The sequence below is a fragment of the Otolemur garnettii genome, unplaced genomic scaffold (assembly GCF_000181295.1).
Source record: "Otolemur garnettii isolate 467f Iridium unplaced genomic scaffold, OtoGar3 scaffold00001, whole genome shotgun sequence".
NCBI classification, from domain to species: Eukaryota; Metazoa; Chordata; class Mammalia; order Primates; family Galagidae; genus Otolemur; species Otolemur garnettii.
In genome coordinates this window covers 39,131,110-39,147,463 of record NW_003852396.1, presented here as the reverse complement: position 1 = coordinate 39,147,463, position 16,354 = coordinate 39,131,110, and the positions used below count along the sequence as shown (strand labels likewise).

General features: G+C 37.4%; 1 protein-coding gene across 1 annotated transcript in view; it reads left to right on the top strand.

The window, feature by feature from the left end:
- Positions 1 to 16,354, top strand: part of SBF2 (SET binding factor 2) — a 436,540-nt gene that overhangs the window by 351,881 nt on the left and 68,305 nt on the right. The window contains exons 22-26 of the mRNA XM_023509946.1: positions 1,079 to 1,274; positions 4,712 to 4,839; positions 6,080 to 6,255; positions 9,523 to 9,668; positions 12,692 to 12,890. Of these exons, the coding sequence (XP_023365714.1) occupies positions 1,079 to 1,274; positions 4,712 to 4,839; positions 6,080 to 6,255; positions 9,523 to 9,668; positions 12,692 to 12,890 (845 nt within the window). The remainder of the gene's footprint in view (positions 1 to 1,078; positions 1,275 to 4,711; positions 4,840 to 6,079; positions 6,256 to 9,522; positions 9,669 to 12,691; positions 12,891 to 16,354) is intronic.

The following is a 16,354-nucleotide window of genomic DNA, read 5'->3' as shown; positions in this document are numbered from 1 at the left end:
GCTTCCTTTAAAAAAAAAAATAGTCTGATTTATATAGTTTTTATTGCATAGTAAAAATTAAATATGTTAGACCTTCAGGAGAGATTTTTTTTCCCCTATCCCTAAACTCTTCAGAGAAGCATATCGTATGATTCCTCATATAAAGAGACAATGACTGCGTCAAGATTTGCTAAGTTGGCTCCGCGCCTGTGGCTCAAGTGGCTAGGGCGCCAGCCACATACACCTAAGGTGGCGAGTTCGAATCCAGCCAGCCAAACAACAATAAAGGCTGCAACCAAAAAATAGCCAGGCATTGTGGCAGGCGCCTGTGGTCCCAGCTACTTGGGAGGCTGAGGCAGGAGACTCGCTTGAGCCCAGGAGTTGGAGGTTGCTGTGAGCTGTGATGCCACAGTACTCTACCCAGGGGGACAGCTTGAGGCTCTGTCTCCAAAAAAAAAAAAAGATTTCCTAAGTTGTGTAAATGTTCATTGCTTGGCTAAGAAGGACTGTTCTTATTAAAAACTCATCCATTTTTTCAAGTGTTTTTTTTTTTCAGTTTACAAAAGTAATAATGTTCTCTGTATAAAGTTAAAGCAGGAAAGAAATACACATTGTATAAAGTGAAAGTCCTCTGTAATTTCCCCATCCTACCCCACCCCTACCTTCACCTTTAACCACAGTAGCACCACAGTTTGATTCATTTTCTTACAATTTCTTTTCTTTTTCCAAAAATGAGAACATGAAATACGTACTGGTTTCCAACTTGCTTTTTTAACTTAACAGTGTATTCTGGATATCTTTCTGTGTTAACACATACAAGTCTACATTATTTTTTTAAAGCTTGCAAAATGTTCCATTGAATGGATATTTCAAACATTTGTGTTGCTGCCCAATGTTTACTGGTAGCAAGGAATTCTGCAAAGAATCCTTTCCCATTTGGATATACAAACTTCATTTCTTCCTCCTACCAAATCTGCTTTCTCATTTGTCTTTCTGAGAAGTCTGGCCTAAGTTTTTTAGTTATGTAACTGAAAAGACCTTGGTATAAGTGTTAGAAACCTCACAAAAGTTGTGTTTAAAATATTTTCTTTGTTGTAAGCCCAAGATTCTTAGACCTGCTCTGCTACCAGGAGAAGAAATTGTTTGTGAAGGTCTTCGAGTCCTTCTGGATCCTGATGGAAGAGAAGAAGCTACTGGAGGTCTTCTTGGAGGGCCTCAGCTCCTGCCAGCAGAAGGAGCCTTGTTCCTCACCACATACAGAATTCTCTTCAGAGGGACTCCCCATGATCAGCTAGGTATGACTCATGATACGCCATCAGAAGGTATCTGTGTGGCAGATGAAGTTTTGATTCATTGTGTGTGCAGTAATTTGGAGATGATTTCAAATCCAAAGTAAGCTTTTTGCCACACAGGTATTTGCAGGGGATCCTTTTGTCTGTCAAAGCTAATGATACTCTGGGTCATACATTTTTACCTGAAGAATAAAAAGTATCTTCTAAACAATAAATCAAGGGTTCATTTGCTGAAATAATTTTGTGAGGCAGAGTGTTAAAACCTAGGGATATTTGCTGTATCTAATCCCTACGTATGTCCCCTGCTGATGTGCCCCAGCTTCTGAGTCCTGTAGTTAATTGTAAGGCTAAGGTCTTCCAGACACATGATCCCTCTTGTGGAAGAATATGCGAAGCATCACTAATCCTACTTCCTTCTTAATCCATTTCAGCTAACCCTACTTCCCTCTTAGCAGATGACTTCTCTTCCATTCACCAAACTCCCATAACTTCTACTATTCTATACAATCTTCTGTATTAGAAATAACATGCCCTATTCAAAAAACAATATGCATTATCTTAAATTCACTGTAATCTCTCTATAAAATATCCTCACTGTTAGGGAAAGCACATAAGGTTTTGGTCAAAACTATTGTAGTCCACGTCATAAAGTTCAGATTTGGACTGCTATTGACCAGTCTTGATGACTTAAGTCACCAAACCTCTGTGGACTTCATTTTCCTCTTTTATAAAATAAGAGAATTGGGCTTTCATTGGTGATAATTCAAGAATTCTGCTGATAAAGTTGAGTGGTTTTCAACCTTAGCTGCATATGTGAATTAGCTGGGAACCTTAAAAACAATACCAATTTCTGGGCTCACCTCTCAAACAGCTGAATTAGAATCTAAAGCAGTAGGAATGGGGTATTAGTATATTTCTCAAGCCCACAAGTGCCCTGTAATGAGGATTGAAAACCAGTGGGCTAAATGATCACTAAAGTTCCTTTTCCTCTGAAATTATTTATTCAGTAGCATTAAATGAGTATGTACTATGGCTATGCATTTTACTGGACGATGGAATGCAGATGTATAAAATGTATTGTCTTTAAAATCTTAACAGTTGTGTGATTCCTGGGCTGAACACAATCAAGATTGCAGTTACAAAAGAGTGCTTACCAAAAAGTTGCTTTTGCTTAAGCAAAAACTTCATAAATTTCATAAAGAATAATGAATTCATAGGAATAGTTGTGCTTTTTTTAAAAAGTGAAAAACAGCAAAATCTCAGCCTTCTCCTGTCATAAGAAGCCATCTCCTTCTCTGTACATAAATTATATTTGTATTTGAAAATAAAATACTTTTACTGTCACCCTTGGTAGAGTGCTGTGGCATCACAGCTCACAGCAACCTCAAACTCTTGGGCTTAAAGCTATTATCTTGCTTCAGCCTCCCAAGTAGTTGGGACTATAGGTGCCCACCACAACACCCAGCTATTTCTTTAATTGTTGTTGTCGTTGTTGTTTAGCAGGCCTGGGCCGGTTTGAACCTGCCAGCCTCGGTGTATGTGGCCAGTGCCCTAACCACTGAGCCTGGGCACCAAGCCTGAAAACAAAATACCTTTAAAAGAAACTAAATATATAATACTTGCAGTTTTTTTGTAGTAAGTAGGGCTTTTATGAGATTTATGACCATAAATATACATTTTGTACATATAAACATGAGATACTTATGTAGTCATTTAAATTGCTATAAATTATTTCTTTTAAGGGAATTGACATGCTCAGTGTGAAATCCATATCCTCTTGTTTTTTTTCTTTCAAATGTTGGCTAGTTGTACTTTTTTTTGCAGTTTTTTTTTGGCCAGGGCCAGGTTTGAACCCACCACCTCCAGTATATGGGGCTGGCGCCCTACTCCTTTGAGCCACAGGCACTGCCCAAGCTAGTTGTACTTTTTAGGAAAATAATTTTTATAAAAGAAAATCCTCTTATTTGCTATTTATTGCTTCTTAAATTTCTAATTAAAAATTTCTCCTTTAATGACATATAGAAATCTGATAGTTTTATATGTTTTACATAAGCATAGGCTGTTTAATACATCCTAGTTCTCAAATCCTATATATATCCTGACTGTGCTTAGCTTCTGGATATGAGCTTGATGTAAGAGGATAGTTAAAATTTTCCAGATTAGGAATTGACAGATGCAGGGAACAAGGAATTCTGATGGTAATAAATGTGTGAGCTCTTAAGTCAGATAAACCTAGTTCAAACCACCCTCCCCACACACCCCAGCTTACTAGCTTTGAGGCCTTATTTATTGCAATTCCTATTATGTTATGTGTACCGCTGTCTAAAACTCTCCTCCTCTTCCCCTCTGCAGATTCAAATACTATACTTGCTCCAAAGCTCACCGTCCTTCTTCTTCTAGAAATCCTTTTCTGTCCATCTAGCATGCAGAAACCTGCTTTTCTGAAATATTTAAATCACTGTACTCTCTTCCCTCAAAGCTGGGAGCTGACCACATGTTACTATATTCTGCATGTGTCTCTCCTGCCCTGGGAAACTGGAAGCTCTCCAAAGGAAGCTTTGTGTGCCCTGCCTTTTTACTAGGTAAATAGTAAATAACCTCAGGTAGTTGATAAATAATTATTTATATTTTCTTATTCTTGCTTTAATAGTTAAAATCAGCCAGGTGTGGTGGCTCATGACTGTAAATCCCAGCATTTTAGGAGGCCAAAGGAGTGCTTGAGGCCAGGATTTGAGTTTGAAACCAGCCTAAGCAACACAATAAAACCCTGTCTCTACAAAAAAAAAAAAAATTGAAAAATTAGCCACAGGTGCTGATGCGTGCCTCTAGTCCCAGCTCCTTGGAAGACCAAGGCAGGAGCATTGCTGGAACCTAAGAGTTTAAGGTTGCAGTGAGCTATGATGATGCTATTGCACTCCAACTTGGGCAACAGAGTGAGACCCTGCCCTCCCCCCAAAAAATGTTACGAACTCCTAAAAATCTTGGGCCTAAGTTCAGCACTATAGTCCTGACTTATACACCTCACAGCATCTTTTACCTGATATGGAAACAAACTTTTAAAACCTGTTCTCTTTTGCTTTATCCTTACATTAAATATCTTAGATGACTTTTCAACATGCAAGGAATATTTCTTTTTTCTGTATAAAACCTCTTTTCCTATAAGACTGCCTTATACTAGATGATATTTTCTGGCACAAAGCAAGTTGGAGAGAAAGAATGAAGGCAGGCAGGCTGTGACAGTCCCTTCACTCTAGGAAAGGGTTGTGTCTCAGGAAGGGCTTTACCATGCAGTAAAACTAATGAATGAGATTCTAGAATCGTGGCATTTTCTCTCACTGCACTCCCAGGCATTTCCTCTCTAGATGCTCATACAAGCCGCAGAGACTCTAAGAGTGAGCTATAAAGTGCTGGTGCTGAGCCTGTGTCCTGTCTTTCTGTAGTTGGTGAGCAGACAGTGGTTCGGAGCTTTCCCATTGCCTCCATCACCAAGGAGAAGAAGATTACAATGCAGAACCAGCTGCAGCAGAATATGCAGGAAGGACTGCAGATCACATCAGCATCTTTTCAGGTATTAAAAAAGGAAGCCATTCTTTTACTATTCAGATTTTTCAAAAATCTAATAATCTTGTGGCCATCTTTTGTAGTTATGTGGTCAGAAGTTAGAAGATGACAATGAGGAGATCAGAGAGTCTAAGAGGGTAATCTTCAGCTGAGTAAACTCATGGACGTTCTTGGATTTAATCCCTCATTTCATGAGCATCTTAGTCAACTCAGTACCAACCGATTATCAGTATTTAGTGATCTTAGAAACTCAGACACATAATTGGCTTTGTTGTCTGCCAAGCTATACCTGAACCCCTGTTTGATAAAGCCTTTAGATAAATGAAATTATCTTGGCATCTGTTTCAGAAGGAAATGTCCTATGGCTTTTCTGTAGAGAAGGTAAAAAGGACAGCTAAGGCTAGAGTGCTCATGGCACTAACTGCATAACCCCTGACAAGGCAAAGGGTTTTCTAGGGGCCTCTGAACATATCAGAACTCATGGAATTACCAATGCAAACTAGACCCTATAAGAAGTGACATTTTCTTAGTTTTTCTCTTATTTAAAAATTCTCAGTTTTTGCTTTGCCTATACTTCATACCCTGTCCCTAACTTCTCAGATTTCTAAGGATTCCAATTCTTGCCTCATTTCTTCCAGTGAAGGAGCCCTCCCCAGTAGCTCTTATGCTGTGTGAAATGTGAGGCTGCTGAGCCTTAGGTTCCAGACCTTCTATCACAGTGGTTCTCAACCTTCCTAATGCCACGATGTATTTTCATTGTTACAAAGGGGTCATGACCCTTGCTGTTCCAAGTATGAAAGAACTCTGCGCTTAAATACTTCCTGACGATACTAATAGGATTTTAGTTAACTGATTTTTTTCTTCCTACATTTGGTGTATGTCTGGGTAGGAAGAGACCTTTTTAGGCCAAATATCCCATCTAGAACCATCAGTTGAGAAATGAGAAGGGCATGTTTGCTAGTTTATCCACTACAAGTTAGTTGCTGATCCTATCGTAAAACACATAGTCTTAAAAAAATCTGACTTCAAGATAAGTAATTTTCCTTGCCAACTAACCATCTGCAACAAGTAAATCTTTTTGAGCCTCACTTTTATATTTTTAAAATTAAAAAACTGTATTACATGTTATCCAAATTCCTTTCATTCCAAAAGTCTTGCCATTTAGTGTTATTATGTTTTATTATTGGGGGGGGGGTTGTCTAGAAGTCCTTAATGCATATTGTGTGTTTAATCTCTTTTGTCTCTAGTTGATTAAAGTAGCCTTTGATGAAGAAGTGAGTCCAGAGGTAGTAGAGATCTTTAAGAAACAATTGATGAAGTTCCGTTATCCTCAGTCTATTTTCAGTACCTTTGCTTTTGCTGCTGGACAAACTACTCCACAAATAATTTTACCAAAACAGAAGGAAAAGAACACTTCTTTTCGGTAAGATGAAAGACAAGTTTATTAACTCATAACAGATTGTCATAGGAAGTGACTTATCTTATCCTTTGTGTCAAGAAGTACGTAATTGCTCTTTTTGTTAGCCTCCTGTCAAGCCTGTTGAGCCAAGCTCATAAAGTTATAGAAGAGCAACATTGATATAGGTAATGAGTTTCAGAAACGTAAAGCTGACAAAAGCTTTGATTATCAGGTCCATTGCTCACAATTTATTTTTTAGAATATGAAATTCTATTTTCTCTTTTTCCCATGTTGATTACTTTTTTAAATGCTTTTGAGCAATCCCTTCAGGTTTTATCCATACCCAGGCCTAAGAGTTTTGCTTTAATCTAGAAACAGAAGCCTTTATCCTCCACCTTTATTTTTGGTAACTGTTTATTTTGAGAAATTTCAAACTTACAGAAAATTTACAACAGTAATACAAAGAGTTCTTATTTATCCTTTACCCCAGTTCACCAATGGTCTCTATTTTGGGCCATATGTCTTATCATTCTCTCTTTCTCTTTTATATATATATCTTATATATATATAATAGTTATATATTTTATATATGATAATATATATTATATATATTATTTCCCCCTGAGCTATTTGAATTATATATAAAACATACCTTTATTCTTAGATCAGAGACATTATCTTATATATAACTACAGTTTAGTAATCAAAACCAGGAAATTTAATTGATATAACACTCTTACCTGACCCAAAGTCTATATTCAAATTGTGCTAATGATCCTTTGTAGCTTACTTTTTTTTGGCCTAGTCCAGGATCTAACCCAGGATCAAGCATTGCATTTAATTGTTGTATTTCTTTAGTATGAACTCTATTTTCTGATGAAAATTTTTAGAAATTTATATTGAAACTTTTAAATTTCAGTTATTACAAAATAACAGTTATTTTAAATTATCGTCCACAAGCCATAAAATATAGGGAATGAAATTTCAACTCATTCACCATTAATCATGTAGAATTTAGACATCTCCCAAATTATTAGGGAAACCTTTGCAGACTTTGGAGAAAAGGCCCAAAAGTGGGGTAGATGGAGGATTATAGAAGATTTGAGGTTGCAGACAGTACGTCATTTCTAGTTGCAGAGCTAGCCTTACCTGGTAAGTGAAGGAGACCATGAATATCCAGATATGATATACCAAAGCTTGACGCTTCCTCGGGATTTATAGCAGTGAGCCAGGCATCTTCTTTTAGCACTGTAGGGCCATAGAAGAGCCTGTGATATTTGTCATCCCAGCTGTTAATGGAAGAAAGACATCTGTGTATGGTACTGTAGGTTTAGAGACTATCAGAAACCTGTACATTTATATTAGTTTCAGAAATATGTATCTGTATCAAACTGTAGCATCAGCTGCTTACAGAGCAGAGCAACAGAGACATAACAATTTCAAAATGATACGAATTGCCTTAAGTATGTGAAACAAAGAATAAAACTTTAACTGGGAAAAAAATTAAGAAATACTGTAGACTTTAAGTTATACCTAAAGTGATTTACAATAGGTTTAACTTAGGAAATATCAATATTTTGTGATTCCCAACAGTTATCTAAAACTTGTCTCATAACCTTCAGGTTTACATTAGAGATGACTAAAGAAGGTGTGGTCAAACTATTAAGTCAAGAGAATCCGTATCACTTTTTACTAAATGATAGTAAAAATAGTAGAGAAGAACATAATCTAGAACAATCTTACTCAAAATCTTCACCTCCATCTGCTTAGTCAGGAAATAGATTCTTTGTTTAATTCTCTGGATTGTAAATAGTCTGTCGCTAGATTTTCTATCAGCAAGAAAGGTAAACTATTTGAATAAATAAAGTACTTTTAAGTCCAAGTGATTTACATTCTAGTTTCCCTTTAATTAAAGCTAATTCTCACGGCAGCGCCTGTTGTTCAGTGGGTAGGGCGCCAGCCCCATGTACCAAGGATGATGGATTCAAACCTGGCCAAATTGCAACCAAAAAATAGCCGGGCATTGTGGTGGGCACCTGTAGTCCCAAATACTTGGGAGGCTGAGGCAAGAGAATTGCCTAAGCCCAGGAGTTGGAAATTGCTGTGAGCTATGTGATGCCACAGCACTCTACTCAGGGCAACAAAGTGAGACTCTGTCTCTACAAAAAATAAATAAATAAATAAAGCTAATTCTCAAAAGGATACTCAAATTTCTGATTTCTTATTTTCTTCCTCTCGAAAGGGAAATTATATTGTTCTTCTTCTATCCCTCAAAAAGTTTATAGCTATTTAGAGGCAAGACAACACATATACACTCTTAAAACATTTAAGAAGTAAGTTAAGTTGTTCCCAGCTATAATGGTCATATCATCTCCAAGAAAGGCCAGTGAGGTGCTGGAAAGAGAATTTGAATTAGCAGAAAAGGGGGCAGGCTGGCTTTCCATGTAGAACGACTTCTACATGCATGCTTTGCGGCAACTCTGGTGGGATAACCAGAGTGGGTCATAGGAGAGGCTTGACCCAAAAGGCAAGCCATGATTAGATTGGTGGTGATGAGTAGTTTGTGTCCCACTTTAGTTTTTTTTGCACTTTTTTTGCCTACAGTAGTGTCCTGATGACAATGGTATTTTATAGGATATCAGTCCACTGCCACATCAAAAGTGATCTAAAGGCCAGGTGCAGTGGGTCACGCCTGTAATTTTAACACTCTGGGAGGCCGAGGTGGGTGGATTGCTTGAGCTCACGAGTTCGAGACCAGCCTGAGCAAAAATCAAGACCCCCAGCTCTACTAAAAATAGAAAAATCTGAGGCAAGAGGATCACTTGAGCCCAAGAGTTGGAGGTTGCTATGAGTGATGATGCCACAGTACTCTACCCAGGGCAACAGCCTGAGACTCTGTCTCAAAAAAAACCAAAAGTGAATCTAAAGAAGGAAGGCTTAGCCTGAGCAAGAACAAGATGCTGTCTCTACTAAAAGTAGACAAAATTAGCCAGACACAGTGGCAGTCACCTATAGTCCTAGCTACTTGGGAGGCTGAAGCAGAGGATTACTTGAGCCCAGAAGTATGAGGGTACAGTGACCAATGGTGAGGCCACTGCACTCTAGCCTGGGCAACAGAGCAAGACCCTGTCTCAAAAAAAAGATAAAGAAGAAGAAAAGCCTTAATGAAAGTCTGGACAATACTTGTAGCTATGGAAATGGAGAAGAAACCATGTGAGTCATATAGGTGTCAAAAATATAAGTGGTATCTTCATATTAAATTGATATTCTCTTTGGTTTTATGACTTGTAGCACCTTCTCAAAAACAATTGTAAAAGGTGCCAAAAGGGCAGGAAAAATGACAATTGGGCGACAATATTTATTGAAGAGGAAGACAGGGACAATTGTGGAAGAAAGAGTAAATCGTCTTGGATGGAATGAAGAAGATGACATATCTGGTATGTGAGAACTCATTTTTTCTTCATGAGTCAATTTTATTCTTAAATGAATAAGAGACTAAGATGTAGTTGCACTTAAACCTTTACTCACAAAAGCCTAGATTTCATGAGAAGATTAGAAGCACTTACCAGTCTCTCAGAACTGGAAAAAAAATTATTTTCCCAATATTCCATTGTTCAGATGAGATTTTGTTAAATTATACTTTACTAAATTCAATATAGCTGATTGGCTGATATTATGTGGATCTCATTAAAGGGAGAAAGAGACCCTACTGCATAGGAAATTTAGGTATAAGGTAGTTCCCTCTATCTTACTCTTATAGAATAAGAACAGATATTCAAAGTCAAAGATTTGGAGTTTTGGTAAGAACACCGTTGGTGCTCTTAATCAAAATGGAGGACCTAAGGAATTCTTGATGATAAGAAAAAAATACCTCCTCAATATTTAAAAGAACACAATTGGGGCAGCTAAGGAACCTCTAGATTGGGAAAATAGAGCCATAAAATCAGTAGCAAAATTTCTTGTTGAGTAATTATTTCCTATTCTTAACCTAGTATCAAGTATGCTGTGGAATTCACACTACAGAGAATCTGAAGTAATGGGATGCAGAATGACATTATACCCTTTTCCTTCTTAGGATCTTGAATCAATCCCCAGTGATTATACCACTACTACTACTAAGAACAATAATTAAAAAAAAAAAAACTGGGGCTGGGTACAGTGGCTCACACCTATAATCCTAGCACGCTGGGAGGCCGAGGCAGGTGGATTGCCTGAGCTCAGAAGTTCAAGACCATCCTGAGCTAGAGCAAGACTCCATCTCTAAAAATAGCCAGGCAGTGTGAAAGGCACCTGTAGTCCCAGCTATCTGAGAGTCTGAGAAAAAAGGATTTCTTGAGCCCAAGAGTTTGAGGTTGCTATGAGCTATAATACCGTAGCACTCTCCTAAGGGTGACAAAATGAGACTCTGCCATAGATAGATAGATAGATAGATAGATCTTCATTTTTACAGAGAGCTGTGACTGGTCTCCATTTCTGTTTCCTGGAATAAAGAACTTCTTGTAATTTTTTATGTATGTATGCATGCCCTGAGAGAGAATGTGTACATACAGACTTGCCTCTGGGGGAATGAAAATACCCATCATCACATTACTGAAATGACCATTTGTTGGAACTCTGGCCTCCTCCTAGTCATATGTAAATCCATAAAAATATTACTGCTCCCTATCACTCTTGACTTCTCTAACTCAGTATTTTTATTACTTCATGGATCAAAACCTGTTTTTTCACCAAATTACATAATGTTCTTTGCTCCTCTAAAAATAAAATACCAACACATAATCAATACCTGATTAAATTACTTTGTGAAGTTCACAAACTGAAAGACAAGGTCTTATATTTAAAGAGACAAGCCAGACAGGGTGGCTCACACCTGTAATCCTGGCATTCTGGGAGGCCAAGGTGGATGGATTGCTTGGGTTCAGGGGTTTGGGGCCAGCCTGGTCAGGGGCGAGATTCCATCTATACTAAAAAATAGAAAAACTGGCTGGCTGTTAGGGCACACTCCTGTGGTCCCAGCTGCTTGGGAGAATGAGGCAAGAGGATAACTTAAGCCCAGGAGGTTAAGGGCGCTGTGAGCTATGGTGATGCCACAGCACTCTACCCAGGGTGACAGGGTGAGACTGTTTCTCTAAATAAATAAATGGACAAGCTTTTTTTATTTTTTTAATGTTAATGGAAGAGGGAAGGCCATATCTTTCCCTTATACATTAGTGCTTTTAATACATTTTTTATTTCCAAAATCTTTGAAAACTTGTTTTGACTTTTCTTTAAAAATAAATAGGAAAGTAAATTAGGACTGTTTTTAACATGGAATTTTTTTTTTTAAGTTAGAACATGCAGGCTTGGCACCTGTAGCATGCGCCTAGTGGTTACAGTGCCAGCCACATACACCCAGGCTGGTGGGTTCAAACTCAGGCCAGGCCAACTAAACAACAATAACAACTGCAATAAAAAAAATAACCAGGTGCAGACTCGGCAGCTAAGGTGCCAGCCACATACACCAAAGCTGGCGGGTTCAAATCTATCACAGGCCTACCAAACAACAATGACAACTACAACCAAAAAAAGAAAAGAAAGTAGCCGGGTGTTGTGGCGGGTCCCTGTAGTCCCAGGTACTTGGAAGGGTGAGACAAGAGAATAGCTTAAGCCCAAGAGTTTGAGGTTGCTGTAAACTGTGACTCCATGGCACTCTATTGAGGGTGCCATAGTGAGTCTCTATCTTAAAAAAAAAAAAAAAAAAATGCAATACTAATTAGGAATGTGCTTTTAAAAAAAATTCTCCCTAAAAATCTTGGTTATTGAGTAAATCCTTCCACATCCAGAATCTTAAAAGATTCTGTAACCTGTGATTCTGAAACTGTGAGGGAGTTTCCCATGTCTACAACATCCTCTAATAAAAATATTTCCAGGAATAAAAGTATAACTCCTGTATGCTTCTCTAAGGAAATCTAGTAAATTTCTGATTAATCCAGAAATTTCTAATAAAAGTTCATGCCCTGAAAAGTAAACTGAAACCTGGATGATGAATTTGCATAGTGATCCTATTAAAGGTAAATTTTACTGACAGGTTAGCTTCTGACCAAGTGTGGGTGTTTTTGTGGAGTCCTAAATAGAAATCCTTGCAGTATAGCATTACTAGGCAAGCCTGAATGAAACAGAAAAATATAGGTAATGAAATTTAAAATTATACTGTTTCTTAAGAAGAATTTAAATTATATTATTTTCCTGACATTTTTGAGTTAAATTACTGATATTTCATTTCTTAACTATTTGTAACTTACATTTTAACTTACATTTATGTGAGTATGATTCCGCATGAAAGTTACATGATTTAGTTTATAATATACATAAATAATATCTATAATCCTAATAAAACCCTTAGTTTAAGGATCATCTTCAAAGTTTTTGATCCTACACTTTAAGATAATAATTTCTTCAAAATATGTCTCTGCCATCCCAGTTTCAGATGATAGTGAACTCCCCACAAGCACCACCCTGAAGGCCTCAGAGAAGTCTACAATGGAACAGTTAGTGGAAAAAGCTTGTTTCAGAGACTATCAGCGTTTAGGTTTAGGAACCATAAGTGGAAGCTCTTCCCGCTCAAAACCAGAGTATTTTCGAATCACTGCCTCCAACAGGATGTACTCACTGTGCCGGAGGTAAGTGCGTCAGTGGACTCCAAAAAGAGACTTCCGTTCTTTCCATATAAATCTTCAGTGGGCTGTTAACATCTCATTGGCATTGTCAGGAGACACAATGACGTCACTAAAAAGTTACCTCTACTGGGTCAGGTCAGAGGGTGAAAGGTAAAGTTTTTGTCCCTTTATGAATTTCTCTTATGTGTCTTTCTCTTCCTAGTTGCCTCTTTTCTAGCAGCCTGAAGATAACTTGAAGAAGGAATAGGATCCACAAACTAACTCTTTCTGTAAAAGTCCAGATAGTAAATATTTTCAGTTCATGAGCCATAGGGTCTCTGTAACAACTCACTCTGCCCCAAAGCCACCAGTAAGGAAAAGAATGACCCAGGGGTAGCCGGGGCTTACTAATGCTGTCTAATTAGAATATTTTAAGGGGAATATTACTTAAAGAATGTAACTGAACACATTCTTCTTTTTTGTATACTTGTCCTCTCTCACTGTTTTTCACACGTTATGCCCTATTCCATGCTTCACTGTATGTAAATACATATTTTCCCAAAACTACATTTTCAACATACCTAAGTTTAGACATTTTTATCTCCTAGTAAGTTGTTTTCTTTACATTTACAAATTCCTGATTTGATTAAATAGCTCTGAAAGCACTTTGTAAATTATAAACCTTGTACATATTTTATAAAGTTGTCTTAATGTTACGGTTAGTTTCAATCCTACTGTTCTTGAAGAATTAGAAATGTCATTTTAAATGGCAATTTAGGTTTATAAATACCAACATGAGACTTAAGGAACAAGTTAGGAATATAATCTGAGCTATGGCCAAATGAGCACTTTGTATGAAAGAGTGGGACTCTGAGTATGTAGTAATATTTCTGAGATTCTCTGTCATTCTGACTAAACTATCTTTAAAGATAAACATAAGTCATGTCCAAGTATGATGTCCTGCTGTTTGAGAAGCTTGCTATCAAAATTATATTTTCCAGTAAGAAAACAGATCCCATTTATCATTTCAGTCTGTCAGAAACAAAAGTTTAATAGGTTATTAGAACATTTTTACCGGGCCAGGCGCAGTGGCTCACACCTGTAATCCTAGCACTCTGGAAGGCCCAGGTGGGTGAATTGCATGAACTTAGGAGTTCAAGAGCAGCCTGAGCAAGAGTGAGACCCTGACTCTACTGAAAATAGAAAAACTAGCCAAATGTCGTGGTGGGTGCCTGTGGTCTCACCTACTCAAGGGGCTGAGGCAAGAGGAGCTCTTGAGCCTAATTTGAGGTTGCTATGAGCTATGACACCATGGCACTCTATCCAGGGTGACCAAGTGAGCCTGTCTCCAAAACAAAAAACGAACATTCATACCAGCATTTATGGTGGTATGAAATAGTATATATCCATTAAACTATTAGAAGGAAGGAAATGGAATAGTTTTTAAAAATCCAAAAGAAGGCAAGAAAGGGGAGAAAAAGGAATGTAGAACAAACAAATTAGATACAAAGTAGTAAGATTTAAAGTTAGATATATAAGTAATTTTGTTAATTATAAATTGACCAAATGCTCCAATTCAAAAAAAGAGACTATTAGGGTTTGGGAGGGTTTTCTTTTTTTGCTTATTTATTTAGTTAGTTATTTTAATTAAATCATAGCTGTGTACATTAATGCAATCATGGGGTACATGTGCTGGTTTTATATACAATTTGAAGTATTTTCATCAAACTGGTTAACATAGCCTTCACCACATTCTCTTAGTTATTGTTTTAAGACATTTATATTCTACACTTAGTAAATTTAACATGTACCATTGTAAGATGCACTGTAGGTATGGTCCCACCAATTACTCTCCCTCCATTTATCCTCACCCCTCCTCTCCCTCTCCCTCTCCCCTTTCCCCTTTTTCTTGGGCTATAATTGGGTTATAGCTTTCATATGAACCTATAAATTGGTTTCATGGTAGGACTGAGTACATTGGATACTTTTTCTTTCATTCTTCAGATACTTTGCTAAGAATAATATGTTCCAGCTCCATCCATGTAAACATGAAAGACGTAAAGTCTCCATCTTTTTTTAAGGCTGCATAATATTCCATGGTGTACATATGCCACAATTTATTAATTGTGGGTCACTGGGCACTTGGGCTTATTCCATGACTTAGCAATTATGAATTGGGCAGCAATAAACATTCTGGGGCAAATATCTTCGTTATAAAGTGATTTTTGGTCTTCTGCATATATACCTAGTAGAGGAATTGTAGGGTCGAATGACAGGTCTATTTTTAGATCCCTAAGTGATCTCTAAACATCTTTCCAAAAGAAAGGTATTAGTTTGCATTCCCACCAACAGTGCAGAAGTGTTCCCTTTTCTCCGCATTCATGCCAACATCTGTGATTTTAGGATTTTGTGATGTGGGCTAATCTTACTGGAGTTAAATGATATCTCAAAGTGGTTTTGATATGCATTTCTCTGATGATTAAGGATAATGAGCATTTTTTCATCTGTCTGTAGGCCATGCACCTGTCTTCTTCAGAGAAGTTTCTCTTCAAATCCCTTGTCTACCCTGACATGGGATCACTTGTTCTTTTCTTGCTAATACGTTTGAGTTCTCTGTGGATTCTGGTTTTTAAATCTTTGTCAGAGATATAACTTGCACATATTTTCTCCCATTCTGAGGGTTGTCTGCTTGCTTTACTTACTGTGTTCTTGGCTGTGCAGAAGCTTTTTAGTTTGATCAGATCCCAGTAATATATTTTTGGTGTTGCTTCAGTTGCCCAGGGGGTTTTCCTCATAAAATATTCACCCAGGCCGATTTCTTCAAGTGTTTTCCCTGTACTTTCTTCTAGTATTTTTATGGTTTCATGTCTTAAGTTTAAATCTTTACTCCAATGAGTGTCTATCTTGGTTAATGATGAAAGGTGTGGGTCCAGGTTCAGGCTTCTACAGGTCACCAGCCAGTTCACCCAGCACCATTTGTTAAATAGGAAATCTTTTCCCCACTGAATGTTTTCAATTGGCCTATCAAAGATCAAATAATGGTAAGTAGCCAGGTTCATCTCTTGGTTCTCTATTCTGTTCCATACATCTACCTCTCTGTTTTTCTGCCAGTACCATGCTGTTTTGATCACTGTCAATTTATAGTATAGTCTGGGGTCTGGTAGCGTGATTCCTCCTGCTTTCTTTTTATTTCTGAATAATGTCCTGGCTATTCGAGGTTTCTTCTGATTCCATATAAAACAAAATATTATTTTTTCAAGACCTTTAAAGTATGACAGTAGAGCTTTAATAGGGATTGCATTAAAATTGTATATTGCTTTGGGTAACATGGACATTTTAACAATGTTGATTCTTCCTAGCCATGAACATGGTATGTTTTTCCATTTGTTAACATTTTCAGCTATTTCTTTTCTTAGAGTTTCATAGTTGTCTTTATAGAGATCTTTCACGTCCTTTGTTAGGTAAACTCCCAAATATTTCATCTTCTT